General features: G+C 36.4%; 1 protein-coding gene across 1 annotated transcript; it reads left to right on the top strand.

Annotated features, from left to right (window-relative positions):
- Positions 1-78: 78 nt before the first annotated feature.
- On the top strand, positions 79-19,340 carry LOC113093827 (phospholipid phosphatase-related protein type 4-like). The gene is made up of 7 exons (XM_026259395.1): positions 79-468; positions 3,523-3,708; positions 12,553-12,682; positions 13,596-13,791; positions 15,022-15,079; positions 15,557-15,730; positions 16,136-19,340. Exons 1-7 carry the CDS (start codon positions 388-390, stop codon positions 17,534-17,536), a joined length of 2,226 nt encoding a protein of 741 aa, XP_026115180.1. The 5' UTR covers positions 79-387; the 3' UTR covers positions 17,537-19,340.
- The last annotated feature ends 131 nt before the right edge of the window (positions 19,341-19,471 follow it).

A 19,471-nucleotide genomic window follows, 5' to 3' on the forward strand; every position in this document is an offset into this window, starting at 1 on the left:
TTGTGGTATTGAATAATAAATGTACGGTACCCGAACAACTGTTACCGTCTACATTCGTGACATTATTAATAAGTGGAGGAATGCGCAGCTTGTGCGCATGCGCGTCAGGACGCAATACCCTCATCTGAAAAAAATCTGATGTCATCTTGCCGGCAATATTTTCCTCTCTGTCTGTATATTCAGTTGCAATTGTATATTCATATTCAACTGCAACACGAACCGCGCGTGTAAATGGTGAAGGGTGTAGATTGTGTGTGCCGTTCTTTCTTCGTGCATCATGCATCTCAATGGAGCAAGCAGCAGCTGATCTAGACGGCTTGTTTTGCTGGATGAAGGTGGACGCTTAGGACACAACAGGTTATTGGCATTTATTTATAGAAGAGAAATATGATGTCTGCGAGGGAAAGACTGAAAGAGAGGATGATAAAAGAGAGCGTGACACTGCTGCCATGCTTTTATTTCGTGGAGGTAAGGGACCGTCTGTTTACATTTGCACGTTTGATTTGACAAGTGACAACTTAGAAGATCAGAATGAGATGACAATTCCATTTTAATGCTCAGGTTAAGTATTTACATGTTATACAATCATAGCTGAATCAATGAATGGAACATTTACTAAATATTTGACTATTTATCTATGGTGATAAATTAAACCTGAGAAAATTGCTCATGGAGTTCTCATTTATTGAGGTTTCAAAGAATCAAGGTCTCAGATGTTCTGCTAAATTCCTTAGGAAAAATGAAACAGAAAAAAATGACTGCTGAGAAATTGTTTGAGTTCATATTGTAGGCTAATCATAAGAAAAATCTATTTTTTATTGTATAATTTTTTTTTGTTTTTAGTTTTTACTCTATTGAATCTCGAGATTTTTAAAAGCTATATAAGCTTTATTTGCCACCAATTTATTTATTTATTTATTTATTTTTTGCCACAAAAGTATCTAGTGTCGACAAAGAAACAAAGTAAATGAAAATATTTTTTTTTAAATAACATATCAAATTATATATATATATATATATATATATATATATATATATATATATATATATATATATACACACACACACAAACACATATCATATGTGTTTGTGTGTTATAATTTCATTATTTATTAATTGAAAAAGTAGAAAAAAAAACATAAAAATTAAATGAAACATATTTTAATTAAAATGTAATTATATAGATAGATAAATAGATTAATAGTAATTTTGGATTAAGTTTTTTCATTATAGCTGGTTATAATTTAACTGTACTTTTGCCAGTTTATGGCTCTTTTAAAGATGCAGATGAAACATGAAGCTTAGTATTTACTTTTACTTGCATTCTACAAGCACAGTGTGCGAACAAAAATGACTTTCAACAGCTTTATTATTAACATTAAATTAAAATAATAAATAATTAATTTTCTCATATATTTATTGCTTTTACGTTGCACTCTGAACAGACAGAACAGAGTGATCATGAGTAAGCACTGGGAAGCTGTGCTTCTGTCAGCTCTCTTCCTGAGATGCTTTGCTTTCCATGCATCATGATGGGGTTAGTGGAATATATGTAGGTCAGTGTGACATAAAGAATAGAGGCAGAGCAGCTTTTATACACACATGCATACACCGACACACGTGATCTAGTACTTAGAACGAAGATCTAAGCATGCACTCATACATTATGCAATGCTGTGCTGAATTGGACATTTTCATACATTTATTAATTCCTCCATTTGCTGTTTTTCTGTGAGCTTTGCAAAATTGTTGGTCAAATACCAAAAAAGATCAGGATTACCATATTTGAGGGTTTTAAAGAGATACGAGGCATGTTCTCAGCAGAAACGGCTGTGCTTCTGAAGATATCACTGAAGTTTCATCAGGTCACAGAAACCTCCACATCTCCTCATGAGGGGCAATGCTCTTATCCTAACGGGTCCTTTTCCATCCGGACACCATCTGGACCTGCTGGGATGGTGCCTGTCCCACATAGATCTGAAAATAGCCACTAAGAAATTCTATCCTCCCCATTTATAGCCATCAATTATAAAGACCTCAGTGTCACCTCTTCTTCTTAATGGGAGAATCTTCAAGTCAACATGCAATTGCATTCACAACCCATTTAACTTACATAACATAATGTATTTCCAACTGAAAATGGATATTCAGTTAGAAGAAGTCAGTAGAACTTGATTAGATCCAGGAAAGTTGGTATATTTCTTGTATTAAATTAAACTGGACAATCAAATGTCCTTTAATATTCTACATACAGTATACACTGTAAAAAAAAAAAAGATTTTTTGAAAAATGGAAAAAGTATCACAAGAAAATACAATTTCAATCTTTCTACTTCAAAACTTCACAGTTAACTTACTACAATTCTTCAGTTACATTATTAACCATTTCTGAGTGAAAATAGTGTTTTTGTGTGTGTGCGTGTGTGTGTATAACCTGATACCATCAATGTACCCTGGTACCACAACTTTATTTCTTTATATAAAGGCACAGGAAAATTTTCAGAAAAAAATATTTAAAACAGAATTATTTACAACAATCATCTGAAATGCATGTAATCTGCATTCAAAGCAAACAGGCTTTGGTTGTGTTTCATCATGTCTTGTGATTCTCTTTGATGGTCCTGCCGATGCTCGGCTACTCTTTAAACCTCTAGTGTCTGTCCCAAGTGCCAGTGCTTTGGGAGAAAATATGGGTCAGTGGTTATCAGTGGGCCACAGCGCAACTCTGTAGAATCAGCACAAAACGGCAGCTGCTTGCTGCAACCATCTGCATCAAATGCCCGCAAACTGACCCGATCACTCTACTGTAAAAAACTTCAGCTGGGAGCTCTTAATTACTGACTTACAGTAATAAACATGACAAAACAATCTGTCATACAAATACTAGATGATCCTGTACACATACACACATGCACTAAAAAAAAAAAAAAAAAAAAAAATAGAGTAGGATTTACTTGAAAAAAGCTAAGAAACAATTTTAACTCAATAATTACTAGTAAATTTCATAAGAGGAAATCACATTTGAAATGACAGATATTCACAATCAAGTGTGCAATGTGTAGCTTAACAATTGCTTTCTTTTTTAATACACATATACAACATTTCAGTGTAATGTTAAACATAAAAATAATCGGCATTGTGGATCTTAAGGTAATACTGGAATACTATTTTTAAAAAAAAAGGTGTGTTAAGGCACACCAATTTTCCCCCAGCTCAAATCGCATAATTTTTTCCCACCACTGTATATGAATTTCATAATATAAAGAGAGCTTTCTTCTGTGAATCTATCTCCATTGGTTTGTATTAGTAGCTCACAGGCCTTCAGATATCATCTCATAAACATGGTCTGGAATCATTATATGGCTTTCTTTTACCAAGGATATTATTTCTCTTGTAGGTACTGCCTTGTCTCTGTGTATTTTGTGATAATGACCGGCTGACTGTAGGGACCTGTTATGTGGACAGTATAAATCTTTGAAAATGTTTGTTGAAGAGTTATGTGATGTTTCCTCCTCTCTATCAGCTTCCACTCCTGGTCTCATCTATGGTCAGCGTGTATTTTCTGGAGTGGACGGACATATTCAAACCGGTCCGCTGGGGTTTCAGCTGTCACGACCGCAGTCTGAGTCTGCCTTATATCGAACCCACGCATGAGGTCATTCCCTTCCTCATGCTCCTCAGCCTCGCTTTCGCAGCTCCTGCTATTACGGTCAGTCTAACCCTCTACTGCTACACACACATATACAAAGTGCAAGGTGTACTTCTGCTTTTGGATACTGTATATTGGATAGGGCACACACCGCTGGCCTCTTGTTAATGTTAACCTGCATACTGTATATTGAAGGTGAAAATGTGTCATGACTTGTGTGTATTCAGGCACTTATGATTCACCCAAGCTGGATGAGTACCTGAAGCAATGTTCCTATCAAACAATTATTGCAATAATACTAGTCTTGCAGTGTCAGAATTTTGGCTGTCGGCGTAGAGTCTGGTCCACTCTGCATCTAATTCTAGCCAAGAAACATTCACCTAGACAGAGATTGCCAGAAAAATGTAAAGTGCCCAAGCAAGTTGTTTACACTGGCCCTGATTTAGTTATTGTCTCCACTTTTCTGTGGATTTTATTTGCATTAAATATATTAGGTATTATATGTAATTTTATCATTGTTTATATATATATATATATATATATATATATATATATATATACACACACAGTATATGTGTGTGTGTGTGTGTGTGTGTTTACATAATTACACACAATTATAACACATAAATAATATACTACCTTATACCTATCTCTTTATTTATACTAAATGTATATTTCCATTCAAAATGTTGGAGAGGTTTAAGAAATACAATTATTCAACAAATGTGAATTAAATTTGTCAAAAGTGACAGTATTTTTACAAAATATTTATATTTCATATAGATGCCTGTCTTTCGAATTTGTCAAAGAATCCTGAAAAATATATATATTATGGTTTCCCCAATAATATTAGGCAGCAGTTCTTTTTTTTTCTTTTGTTTTTAACTTTAATAATAATGAATAAATATTTCTTGAGCAACAAATCAGCTTGTCAGACTAATATCTGAAAGATCACTGAAGACTGGAGTAATCTTGAAAACTCAGCTGTGCCATCACTGAGGAAAAATAGTTTAAATTTATTGAAATAGAAAAGTTATTTAAAATGTATAATAATATTTCCAAATATTACAGTTTTTACTGTATTTCTGATCAAATAAATGCAGCCTTGATAAGCATTTAAAAAAAAAATCTTATTAATCCCAAACTTTTGAACCATAGTGTGTGTAAACATTTATCTAAATATTTTATAACAAAACAGTCTCTGAGAAATTGGAGTACAGAAAACATAAAAGTTTCGACTTTCTGATCATTTCATAGACATACATCAAATCTAAAAGTGGAATATTATGTTATGCTCTTAAATATTCATTTCACTTGCTGCTAAATGCATAAAAAAACTAAACTCTCAATGACCGGAATGTTGATCCAGAGCCAGCTAGGATGCGAATGCAGGAGTGTGTCCTACTTGAGTAAATTCATAGAGTTAGCCTGTGGTCTATTATCACAGCTGACACACACCAGCTGGCCTCATCTGAAACACTACAGAAAAGAAAGTTTGTGCATGAACAGCTCAACACTACTCCATGAGCAGTGAGCTGTCAGATAGCATCTTTCTCTTCTCAACTTTATGACACCTTTGGTGCATCACAACGCTGCCGGAACAGCTGCTCTGAGGATGCCATAATGACACAGTGAATTTGCTTTTCTCTTCTTCTACCAAGCAAGGTTTCCTCCGTTTAACTGCCAGTCCTGGAGCAGATGAGTGCAGTTTCGCTGCAGGCATTACAATGGATTTATGACAGTTTGGTTGTTCACTCGTACGGAAAGTCATATTATTTCAGTTCTTAGGGCAGATTACGCTGTTGTCTCAGGAATGACAGGATTGTTAAATGGTTTCACAAACGCTAATGGGCACTTCGCAGTAATGAGTTGGTTGTGGTTCTCGTCTCTCTGATCCTCTGAACTTAAAGTATTTGTAGATGATAGTTACTCTACTCTAAAGAAGAAATAAACAGACTGAGATCATCTTTACACTTGGAAAATTTTCTAAACATACCCCAGGCATTTTTATATTAAGCTCATAAACATTTATCAAGCATGTCATTGCATGCAATTTTATTATTTTTTTTTAGATTTCATAAGATGAGCACTCAAATTTTATCTTAAGGCTAAAAAAAACTAAAAACATTTATATTAGATTAGATGTATCATATTAACAAGTATCTTATGCAATCAAAGCAATAAATCAAATCTTTATCTAAATTTACCCAGAGGGAAACTGAATTGGTCTTATTAAATCACGTAGGAGGTTTATGTTTCATAAGTGTCTAAATTATCAACTTCATGTCAGACTTACTTTAGAGTTTTTTTTTTTTTTTTGGAAGTGTTTCTGCAAGTCTTAAAAACTCTGAATTTGCCTTCTACAAATTAAATTAGGCCTTACATTTGAGTAGAAACTCTTAAATTCATATGGTCATGGCAGTACAAATATCTAAACATGCTTAAATCAAAATGCATTTACTTGAGATTCAGAATGAAGATATGCTGTCTTTTTTTTGTTGTTGAGAAAATGAACAAAATTAAGTCAGTTTATGCTTTAAACAACAGATATGTTTATATTTGAACTATAATCTTTATTATAATCTCTATTTTTGACATTTCACTGGTAAACAAGATAAAAATACTTATATTAAGCATTATCTCTATATTAAGCTTTTTTGTGTAAATTTAAAAGGAATTAAGATTAGTTTGAAAGTATTGCTAATACAACACATGATCTGCTTAGACATTTACATTTAGAGAACCTATTGACATATTGTGTTCCCTTCAATTTATTCCTTAAATTTTCTTTAAAGGGTTGATTGATTATCAAACTTTAGTTAGTGTGTAATGTTGCTGCTAGAGCATAAACAAGGTCTGCAAAGTTACGACGCTTAAGGCGCGGTCACACTAGACTTTAAACGTGCTAAATTTTTTTGGACGCCACTGCGAATATGGGCGGGAGCAAGATAAAACGGTCTCTACCACAAACCATGCAGCTTCTTTTTTTATTTTATTTTTATAATCTTTTAAATATGTATTATATAAAATAGGACGCTGCTCTACAGCTAAAGTTATATAGCGCTTCCTTCATTTTTGAATTTCTGTACAGAGAGGTCACACAGTGACGTATCGATCTTCTACTGGTCCCACATCTTCACGTAATGCGAATTTGCAGGTCAGAGTTCACCAAACTTGAACTTTGGAACACAGCGAAATGCGAAATTTTTTGCATGAGCTTGCATTTTCGGTCTGACGCATTCCGATGCGTATGAATTAGGGATGTCAACGATTAATCGATGATCGATTAATTGTCGATAAGAGATGCAATCGATTAAGGCTGTCGATGGTCGGTTAACCGATTCAATGTTGGGCTGCGTGCGGCTCATGCGCACTCAACACGTGCGAGCGGCTGTGAGTGACGGTGATGATATATAAAAGCATCATCATTCATTCACAATGTACAAATTAAGCTTTTAATGTGATTTAAACTTTAAAGTACATTAAAATAGAAACAACATAAAAGTTCTTCAACATTAAAAGCAATAGAAATGTAGTTACTAATCATTTCATCAGATAACTGTTTTATATCGTGCGCTTTGCAGGGCTGCGGGACACAGTGACAGGACAGGTAGTCTATTCATTCCTACAACTTGTTAATTAATTCCTACGAATTATTAATGTGGCAATTGTCCATGTTTCATTAATTGTGTTCCCTAAATAACCCATGATTTAAGTGAAATAAGGGAACAAATTAATAAATCGAACGAATTCTTAATTCATGAAATCTTTAATTTCCCTTCCCATGTTTACCACAGTAAGAGATGCGAAAACAGTTATTAAAAGCGAAAGATAATAAAATAAACCTGGGAAATTAGAGGGTTAGACTATGAAGATTTAGGAAAAGAAACAATGCCTAAATATACTGAATTTGTGGAAATTCGTGACCAACCGGCAAACCAGAACAAAGCCGCGTAAATGAAGAATATGGGGTCCAAAAGCATGGTCGCAATGTAACATTTTCCAGTTAACCTGTTATTCCTCTAATAAACAAAGCTTTTATACCACACTTGTCATAATCAGATCTTATCATTTCTAAATAAATAATTGCTGGATTCAAAACGGCGATTAATAGGCGCTGTGACCGACACATTCCCGGAGCATTCACTGCTGTCACTAAACGGTGACGCCGAGCATCGTTCACAAGTTTCTGCATGGACCTGACTAGGGCACAGGTTCTAAGCCCTGGGACAAAATGGGATGCTTTAAGGAAAATTTATAGCCTACTAAGTAATAGGCCCAACATAAAAATAACAATTTGTTTTCATGTTTTTTTTTTATTTTTTTATTTTTTATAGGATATGCGAAATATATCCGACTTAAATAATTAAGATTAACGGATTTAAAACAGAAGTGTGGGCGCTCCATAAAAAGGATGACAACGCATTCTGTTTGTTTGCTTTATTTTACAAGAGCACAAATCTTCTGTTTTTATTGTGAGTGTGCACAAATGAAAGTAAACACTTTTGCGGAAAATATATATATTTTTTTAATTTCTCAGCTGTTTCGATCGCGCTGGAGCCTGCTGCACACCTATATTCTAGCTATTCAAACTTACATCGCAGTCTGTTCACTATCAAAATAAAATAGTCAACTAAACATTAAAAGGTTACACTGGTCAGTTTATATAGACCGTAGTATACCGGTCCACTCTGCTGTTATGCCAAGGACGTTTTTGCTCATATGAAGAGGATCATCTTTTCCGTCTAGCTATATGCGAATGCGTGTTAAGTACAAGCCTAGTTTACATTATAAATAATAGTTTAACATTCAAATACATTGCGAATATGGAAACATTTCGATTTGTGCCGAATGAGACATGAGCAATAACCTCCAAATAAATCTAGCCAAAGCCGCGCTCGCTCATCCTCGTGTGCACGCATGCACTGTCACGATCTAATGCGCTGTATGTCGGATTTTAAAAAACCTGACATTTTCTAGGACAGAATCCAGCAGGATCAAATTAATGTGAGCAACAGTGTGTTTTGGTGCAGCAGCGCCGATGTAGTTCACTTAATGTGCAGCGCAGTCACACGCGCTCCACATTTCGGATAATTTTATTTTAAATACAATAATGTCAGTTGAAAACATTGCAATTGTGCTTTAAAATACAACAACGAGCACCACAAAACCATTTAAAGAGGCGCGTTCAGCGTTCTCCGTGCGGGATTGGAAACTGTCAACAAAGTAAAATGACCTCAAAAGTATGGCGCGCTCTCTTCATTTTATCAAATGATCATAATCGCATCTATTCATTTTATAATCCTGCTACTAGCATCATTTTATTCAGACTAAAACCTCTTTAATTCAAGTGAGAAAGCGTTTTGTGTGTGTGGCTTTTGCACATCCTGTCATACCGCTGACTGCGTGCCTGCAATAGACGCATTTTGCAGTATTATGGTTAACGATTAATCGATTAATTGATCGTTAATTTAAACGACGATCGATCATGGAAATAATCGAAATTTGACATCCCTAGTATGAATGGAAGTCAATGGAGAGAAAAGTGCAGTGTGACCGCCCCATTAGAGTTCAATGCAAAGAAAGGATATCATATGATGTTTTTTTTTAAAGATCATTATTTTGTGTATTTGGTGTAACAGAATATGTTGACACGCTTTAATGTTCAAAAAACACATTAATTTTCAAATACTGTACATTATTGTAGGTCTTCTATGCCCCACCTCTCTCAAATGTGTCATTTTCTACAAAGTCCCTCCTTCGGGTCTGATTGGCCAACCGACCCAGTGCATTGTGATTGGCCGAACAGGGCAAGGACTTTCCATAATCGCGAGCTTCATCTTTCTAAATAAATGTAAAGACTGTTAATAATGTCCTTAGTTTTACCATCAGATTAAGCCAGAATGAGGAACAGAGTTGTGTGACCGTCACAGCGATGAAGTTCGTATGTGTTTTCAGTACACAAGCCACGGACAGTTAAGACAGCTGACTCCACTGCACAAAAATCAGCATTTGAACATTTAATAGCAAATACTTAAACTAATAACAAAACATACTTACAGTATACAGTACAGATTGTCATAGCAAAGTCAGAATTACATGCTCTCCTAGGTTCACGAAACGGTTGTCCATAAAATTCATTGCTGTTCTGTTGTAAGTAAAGTTAAAGATTCCTAAATGCATCTACTTTTGGAAAAGGCCAAATAAAGTGCTTTTGCTTTCGTCTAGATACACACAGCATCTCCCTGACATGACTGCTTCAACACTAACTGTGCTTACTCAAACCACGCCTTCTTTCTTTGCGTAAACATTTGACCGACATTACGCAAATATTTCCACATCGTGACATAGACATGGCACATGTTTGAATGAGCTGTTTTAGGGGGGCGTGGCAGAGTCTTAACTTTAATAAAGAATATCTCTTTGGATTTGAGACTTTAGTCTTTGCAACTTTACAGATCTTCTTCATGTACCAAGAGCTTGTTACACTCCAAAGAGAAAGGAAAAATTTAAATCGCATCATATGAATCTTTTAAAGAAATTGCTGTTTAAGGACTACAAAAAAGGCTGGCAGGGACTACAACGAAATTCTTCATGGGTTTGTGACATTACTAACCCTGATGTTTTCATAAACCCCTCCCATGGGAACAATCAACTACCCATAGTGGTAAGGGTGCATGTCATTTCCAGACAATGTGCACTAGACGGTTAGCGAATCACAAAAACACTGAGCCCACTAACCAGTCAGAGCACATTGTGTATTTCTGAAGGACGGGCTTCATAGAACCAGGAACTCAACAGACCGTTTTGACGAGAATGGAAAGCATGAAGCATGAACACGTTACACTGCACCCCATGAACACAATCAAGCTTGAAAAAAGCTGATCAACCCTTTAATTGGTGTTAAAAAGATCTTAAATTTCACATTTAAGTCTTAAATTTACTTTCATAAAACTTGCTGAAACACTTGAGTATAGATATATAAAACTAGTATGGCTCAATGATCCATCCTTGGGAGAATTTCATGAAAAGAATAGTTTGAGTTCATAGTGAAATCTCTGATATTCTTTTGCAAATCTGAGCAGTTTGTGATGTTCTCTTCTAAAATTAAAATAGAAGTGTGAAATCTTTTTTTTTTTTTTTTCAGGACAAAAACTTGCAAACAATGTGTTTTTTCATTCCTAGACGATGAGAGAGAGAAACGGAAAGCATTGACTGAACGAGTAAAATGGCTAGCATTATAAAGACACCCAGTGTACTTTTCTCTGCAGCATGTGACCACCATTCTAGCTATTTTAGGTCATTAAATAATTGACTTTGAGTTGCAGGCATAGAGAGCTCAGACCAAATTTGCATCTGATCACATTTTGGCTGTCAGGTAATCTACTCTGTCCTTTCTTTAGCCCATTTTTGGGCTACAATCTGTTTACCTACATAGGCCAGATTTAGCATCAGGCAGGAAGTGACCACAGGCACCGAGACGTCCTGTGATTCCTCCAGGTGTCATGATATAATATGAGCGTCTGAGAGCCAGAGCTGGTCAGATGGGATGGCATGGTGGAATCTGCGGGCTTCCTGGGATCTGATTCAGGTCACGGTGTGGCACAAGGTCTTGCCAATGTTTAGATCGTGTCCTTAGCACCTCCCCCACTAGGCCGGAGTGTGGAGCACAGCTGATTTCAATCCCATGATCCCACTGGGATTTAAACTCCTCACCTAGCGACCTATGTAATATAGAAGAGAAGATTGCAGGCTGTTGAGTCTGTATGTTCTATATGGAGCAAAATAAATAAATAAATAAACTAAACAGAAGAGGAGTCAGTGGAAAGCTAGTCTCATGTAACCAGACATTTCACTTGTGGCACACAGAGCTCAAAAGTCCTAATTGTGTTCAAGTGAAAAAAAACAAACAAAAAAAATACACACATAAACAGAAGTTATATGCAGTATAATGTGCTTTATATTATTGAATTTGTTAATTATATATACAATTTATATATATATATATATATATATATATATATATATATATATATATATATATATATATATATATATATATATATATATATGAATTATTAATAATGTAGTAATTTGTTTATTTAAATTAATTGTTTGTTTCATTAATAGTAATTCATTTAGTATAATAAATATTTTAGATATTTATTTCTATTATTTATTTATTGTATTTAATATAGTTATATACAAATAATAAATATATAATATTTATATTATTTACAAAATTATTCTTTATACTATTATACAATTATAAAAAAATATAATGACTATATTCTATATTAATTAAATATCATTTTGAGGAAATTATTTCACATAAAGTATTTAAGTACACTTTAAATCAAAACGCTCAGACCTAACTATGCCTACAATCTGGTTAAGTGATGGAGGTTACATAAGGTATGAAGTGAAAGACCAAGGACCCAAATAAAGCTTGTGACCATTTTAGCTGAAATGATTCATCTCCATGAAAGCAGCACTTCACAGCCCTGATGTTTGTGCAGAAGTCAGTGGGTGTGTGATTTTCAGAAGACAGGGAGGTGAAACGCCGGGGACAGATCTGGAGCAGATTAAGGATGGATGTGTCTTTGATGCACACTGACAGCCCTGCTTAAGATGGGCATTAATACATAAGTGTGCAATGATCAAAACGACCGCTCTCTCAGCCCAAGTGAGAGCTGATTGCATTATGGCTTATCAAAATTGTGCATTTACAAGTAGACAAGGACATTATGGCAATTCTGGTTAAAGGCATCTAGAGCTTCACTACACAGTAAAAACAAACTCCTGAAGAGTTAGTGTGAAACCGTCGAGTGCAATCTGAGAGGAGAGATATCCTAAACATTTGATCTACTTCCACCTCTGACCTGGTATGTTGCATGTCCACAGATCATGATCGTAGAGGGGATTCTGTTCTGCTGTCTGTCCCGAGCGCACTGCAGAAGAGGAGCTGAAGCTGACATCAACGCTGCCGGCTGCAACTTTAACTCTTTCGTCCGGCGAGGTGTCAGGTTTGTGGGTAGGTCACATTTCTTGTAGATGTCTTTTGTTCACTCCTTTATTTTGTTACCTTTAGGCCCTCATGGAATGTGCATTATTTTGTCCAGAACTCCGTGGAAGGATTTTAAAAATGTGTTAAACTGATACAAATAAAATTCTGTCACTATGTACAGTACTTGACTCTCTTGTTGCTCCAAAGCAATTTTTCCGCTGAAGACAAAAGAAGATATTCTGAAGAATATTCACACAGCTACCTTTGATGACACATTACATGCACAAAAAATTGCACAAAAGTGTAACTCTCAGAACATGTATGTATATATTCCTGATAATAAAATGGCTAAATATTTGTGGTCATTTGAGTACCAGCATGTCTCTTATGATCACCCACTTTGTATTTATTTTATTAAAAATACAGTAGTAATATTGTGACATTTTATTACGATCATAAAACTGTTTTCTATTATAATATTTACCTTTACATAAAATTACATATTTTAAAATATAATTTATTCTTGATTACTCAGTCTTCAGTGTTATATGATACCTAAGAAATCATTATAATATGCTGATTTGATGTTTAATGAATATCATTCAGTATTGGTGGTCAATTATAATAATGGTTCTTTTCACAGTCAAGGTTGAAAATTTTTCCAGGATTCTTTGATAAAGTTCAAAGGAGCGTTTATTTAAAGTAGAACTCTTTTGTAACCGTCTTTACTGTCCCTTTTGATCAATTTAATACATCCTTGCTGAATAAATATATATTTTTTTTAAATCTTACAAGTTTTCCCTTTTGAAGTTTTCACAAAAAACATAAATTGGTATATAAAATCAGCCAATATATTGGTTATCAACTTATATTAAAATAAATGGCAATAATTATCAGTTATCAGTGCATACAGTGTAAATTCAATGTTTTTTCCCTTCAGGCGTTCATGTGTTTGGCTTATGCGCCACGGCTTTGATTACCGACATCATCCAGTTGTCGACAGGTTACCCCGCCCCCTACTTCCTGACTGTCTGCAAGCCCAACTACACTCACCTCAATACCTCCTGTGATGACAGTTTCTTCATCCTGGAGGACATCTGCTCAGGATCTGATGCCGCTATCATCAACGCCGGCAGGTACAGCTCTGATTCATGGCGAACGGAGACCTACATCTCTGTTGGATTAACAGTGCCACAGTCACGTGAAACGAAGATTATCTTAACACCCCCTGAAAAGTTGGTAAAACAATCTTTAAATATTAGTCAAGTGTGAACTCCTGATACTCAGGGATTCGTACAAAAGATATACAGGCACAAGAGACTGCATGGATCAGAGCCAAGCCTCCGTGCAGCCTAAGAATAGAGGCTGTAGATTAAAGGAATCGCTTCTGATGTACTTTTTAATAAGGTTGGTTTTCAAGGGAACGGATGAGGCTGTGGACCATTTTTCTGCTAGTGTAGATTCACTAAATAATGGAGTACTGAACTGGCTTATGAATTTCTGAGCATTCATACAGTACACTGACACAAATACCGTTTGCCCCGTTTATAACTCCGGCTCTGTCTGGAGAGGTTCGCTGTTGTGATGATCCAGGAACTCGCAGTCAGACGGAGTTGGACGTGTTCTAGACCAGCAAGTATAATTTGATGCCTCAAGTTCTGAAAGTGTATAGAAAAGACCCCCCCCCACACACCCCTTAAAATAATCAGATTTTGATGCTTTGCAGCCTGAAACAAAGACGGACACAGTTTTCTGCTTTATCCAGCTGTATTTACTCAGTGCAACTTATACCATCCAAGTGAAATATATAATAACAAACATGTCAGACTGCACAGCAAAGCACTTAAAACCACCCCTAATAGACAAACAGATAACTGCATAGCTACCCACTAGAAACCACCTGACACCGTATAGTAACTGCACAGCAACAAATTAAAAACCACACATAACACCATATAGCAACTGCAAAGCAATGCGCTAAAAACCACCACAACCCCCTATTACAACCACAAAGCAATGCACTAGAAACCACTCTTAACATACTACAGCAACCACATAGCAACACACTAGAAATCACCCTTAGCACCCTATAGCAACTGCATGGCAACACACTAAAAACTACCTCTAACACCCTATAGTAACCCTATAGCGATCCTGCAACCACACAGCAAATACATTTAAAAAAAATAAAACCCACCTTATCAAAACTGCACGGCAATGCACTAAACACCGCAAATGAACTTAGTATAGCATATGCATTAAGAAGAGAGGTGTGGACTTTCAAATGCGTATTTCAAATGTATCTGCTGTATTCTTTCTCTCCTTCGATAACAGAGTTGATCAGAATTGCTTTTCATTTATTTCAGAAAATCCTTCCCGTCACAGCATGCAACGCTGGCATCCTTTGCTGCTGTGTATGTCTCGGTGAGTAAAAGTCAGTCATTCAGAAGTATTTAGGCACTTTTCACTGTGCTGTTAGATTAAAAAAATGTCACCTTCTGTGCTAAACTGACCCTGATTTGTGGATAAAAAGACAGCAGCTCTCCACTGTTATTTGTGCAGCAACATCATGCAGTTTAGTGGAGCTTGTCAATGTAGTGAAATGGAGTGTTAGCCCCTTTGAGCTTCGTTTGTGTTTTTAGTATATTTGAATGTAATTGTCCATTCAAGGGTAGGAATGCAACAATTTGCGTCTTTACATTTTTCTCTGCTCTTGACATCGTAAACTATGTGCACATTATATAAGCTGACAGAATGTGAACAAATGTTTGATTATTATTCTAATTATCAAAGTGTGTATGAATTTTTCTCATTGTAAATGCTATGGCTGTGGCTCACTACCTGATTTGGCTTTGGCTTGGAAACATTACAGCATATCTTGATTGTCTTTTTCTTGTGCAGATGTATTTCAACAGCACACTTACAGACTCATCCAAACTGCTGAAGCCTCTTCTGGTGTTCTCCTTCATCATCTGTGCCATCATATGTGGTCTAACCCGTATTATTCAGCACAAGAACCATGCTGTTGACGTTTACCTGGGCTTCCTTCTTGGAGGGGGCATCGCTGTTTACCTAGTGAGATGAATATAAGAAGTTTATGATATATTTAATAGCATTTTAAAGCAATTTCAAGATACAAAGGGTCTTGGAAATGTAGTCTACTTGCATGTTTACAACATGAAACATGGGGACTACAATTTAGCCAGCTAGTACATGTTCCTGGATCAGACCTTTGTTGGTGATGGAGTAACATTCTCATCAAATAATTGTATGCCAAGCTCTAACATTCCTCTAAAACCAGAAGGAATGGTCCAAACTCAGACTCTAAGCCTAACCATAAAATCAGACTAGTTGACAGAACTAGTGGTTCCAGGACTGAACATAAATTTGATCCAGGAACATGGTCAACTGTGTTACCAAAACCCTTATTATAAAGTATGTTAGGAAATATAAAGAAAATATTGTGTTTTGTCCACCCAGGGTTTGTTTGCTGTAGGAAACTTCCAACCGAGCAAGCAGAAACAGACAAGTCAGATTCACGTTCAGGATTCTCATCGAACTATGGCTGACCTTTGCCAGCAAGGTCACCACCTACCAGCCAAGAGTTGCAGTGGCAGCGATGGCCTCTCATCTTCATGCTCCGAGGGCATACTGCGCCGCAACACCAAATACCACCAGGCTGGATCTCTTAGCAGCCTGAAAAGACCAAGTGGAGATGTGGATGTCATCGCCTGCAGTCCTCCACACAAGGAGAACATGGTGACCTTCAATACCTTGCCCAGAGTGCACACGCATGCCATGGATGAGTCTGCCTTCCGCAACGCCACCATCCACACCTCCTCAGTAGATTCGAGTCGATCGAAGCAGCTGCTGATGCAATGGAAGAGTAGGAACGAGAACCATAAACACTCCCTGCATGCCATGGAAGGCGGAGCAGGACTGTCTCCTCCAAACAGCATGGAAATCCGCTGCAATTCTGAACCCTCAGCTGTGGGAATCAATGGTGAACATCAGGGACCTGGAACCCCTTACCTAAAAATGGCCACTGGAAGTACAACACTACCAAGCAACCCCAGTGGAATTGCTGGCTGTGCTCGGATAACCATCCAGTCTCGACCTGGTTCCTCGCAGTTGGTGCACATCCCAGAGGAGACACAGGAGAACATGGGAAATAGCAGTAACATCCGTGAAAAATGGCTTAAAAGCATGGAGAGGACTGCGGAGAATGGTGGGGAGGTACCAATTGTTAGGACTAACTCTAATGGCCAGCCACGCATAATGCAGGTCATTGCAATGTCCAAACAGCAAGGTCTCCTGCAGGGAAGCTCTCCCAGTTCTGAGAGTAGCAACCACACCAGCTCCACAGCACCACTGCAGCGCTACAACACCCTAACTGAGGAGTCTGGAGGTCAAGGCAGCACTGGAGCCATCATTCGGGTGGAAGCCCATCCAGAGAATGGCCGACCCATGGTGCATGCGCACTCCACAGACGGAAGTGGCTCCTGGACATGGAAGTCCCAAAGCAGCTTTAGACATTCATTTGAGCTCAACGACTTGAATCAGGACTCCGAGAGCTCAGAATCCTTGAGGGATGGGAACAGTTCAATGGACAGAAAAAAGAATGGCTCTAATGCTCCTAAAGTCGTCGCAGTGCCAACTGTCCCTACTGTATCTACAGCAAGTGGAGACCAACATCCCAACCAGACCATTTCCACCATCCGGGTCCCTCCCATGGAAATGACAGAATCTGGTCCTGAGAGTAGCGATTCAAGCTTGCGCAGAAAAACCAGGATTCTCATCCCTGAAAGAGGAAACAGTCCAGATAATACCAGGAATATTTTTTACAAGGGGACATCCACCACCCCAGTTTTCAAAGAGTAGCCAGTAATGAAGAAAAATCAAGAAACCAGAAGAGGTTAGGTGTTACATAGACACACACGCTATGTTTTACACATCTCCGATGGCATCGCTTGTTATGCATGAGATGATTCACTGACTTAAAATGATGTGACAAGTAAGAAAAGCACAAAATCCAGGTTTTGGTCATAGTTCGTTTACTTTTGTGAAAATGACATTGTAAACATATGACATTATATCACATGGAAATGGTCTTACCTTTAGTGAAACACTGTGAAGCTGGAACTTTGACTGTGCCAAGATTGAACTGCAACACTGTATTTAAGCATTTAACATCTCAGATATCTTAAAAGATTTTCCATATAGTCATCATTTCACTTATTCATACACTAATAACTATGCTAGCTGAAACCTTTATTTTTGTATTCTGTAAATAACTTTAAAACTTGGTGCTGCCCAATTCTGAGAACATTATGTAAAAAACATCAAGTTTAGAAAAAATAATAATAATTACTCACCATTTTAGATTTCTTATGACCATAAGTGCTTAGGATATTTTCTGTAGCAAGTGATAGTCATAAAACACGCACTTCACGTTTACTACTTGCAATACAAATACTTTACATACCGTATGTGCTGTATCTGTAGGAATTTGTAAATAAAATGTACATTCATGCACATTTTAATACACGTAAAAGGATTATGGTTTAGAAATACAATGATATAGTATGTATCAGTATCTAAAAGAGAAAAATTAAAAATGACTACACTTTACTTACAAATACCAACAAGATTTGTTACATCTATTTAAAACTATTATTATCAAGGTAAAAAAAAAAACATCATTATTGCACCTAATGTCTATCTTTCACTTTTTTTCCTCAAACGTACATTTGCAGAATTCATTTACTGGTTTCCTACATATGATTCTGATTTGATTTCAGTTATTTTAATAAGGTTAACTGCATTAGTAGCAAAACGATATTCCATGTTTCCTAATTGTGGTTATACCACTGTGAGCTCCAGCTTTTTAGGCCAAACAGTCATATTAATGTATTATATACTTTTGTGTAGCCACACACACACACACATGCACGCACACACAAAATCAATAAATACAATTACAACGGCTTTACTGTTCACAGAGAGATTACAAACTACAGCAGTTAGTTCCATGTTTATTTACTGTGTAATTTTTTATAAACCGTAAATTAATGTGCCAAGGGGTATTTTAAAGGGAAGATTCTGTTTTGAAACATTTCTATAGAAGTCTGTATTCTTATAAACCACAAACTCTTTTAGCACAGCTGTAGCCAGTGCATGGTAGTTTGATATTTCACATTTATTTTTGGTTTCCTTTTTGTAAATTATGCCTTTGTGTAGCAGCTGCATATGTGATTATTTATACAAAATATAAATGACTTGTTGACAATCTTTATAGATAATGCCACACCAGAATATATTGTATGTTATCTCTAATATGTCAAGAGATTGTTTGGATACCCGTAAATGTGCGCTAATGATTTTAGAAATGCATTAAGCATGCTGGTAGCAGTGTGTGTGTGTGTTATCTGAGGAACGTTTTACTCTGTAGCACTCTGTAACTGTCATCGATACAGTGATGTGCGGTTCAGTTTGGATAAGAATAAATCCAGTCGAATCTGTTACAATGATGTTACGAGTTAATAGTGCGGAGACCTGACTCAAAAAAAATAATAATATGTCAAACTTTGTTATTTATGTACGTAACCTTTGAGAATACAGTTTGTTTCTATCGTTACATGGCTTTGTTTCACTCCAGTAACTGGGTAGATGAAGAAAAACTGTGCTGTATCAGTGTTTGAATAAACATTTGCTATTTAAAACTGCTGAGTCTCTTCAATAATTAATTGGCTGCACATTTGTATTTGCACTTTCCAAAAAAATAAAATGAGATTATGTCAACAAAAATTATAACAC

Source organism: Carassius auratus, unplaced genomic scaffold, assembly GCF_003368295.1.
Source record: "Carassius auratus strain Wakin unplaced genomic scaffold, ASM336829v1 scaf_tig00215163, whole genome shotgun sequence".
Classification (NCBI taxonomy): Eukaryota; Metazoa; Chordata; class Actinopteri; order Cypriniformes; family Cyprinidae; genus Carassius; species Carassius auratus.

Bases quoted from the DNA above. Each gene is read 5' to 3' on its own strand.
- LOC113093827 (XM_026259395.1), top strand. From the start codon at position 388: ATGATGTCTGCGAGGGAAAGACTGAAAGAGAGGATGATAAAAGAGAGC. The intron at 3,709-12,552 runs GTCAGTCTAACC...GCATGTCCACAG, and splicing joins TCGCAGCTCCTGCTATTACG to ATCATGATCGTAGAGGGGAT. The intron at 15,731-16,135 runs GTGAGATGAATA...TTGTCCACCCAG, and splicing joins GGGGCATCGCTGTTTACCTA to GGTTTGTTTGCTGTAGGAAA.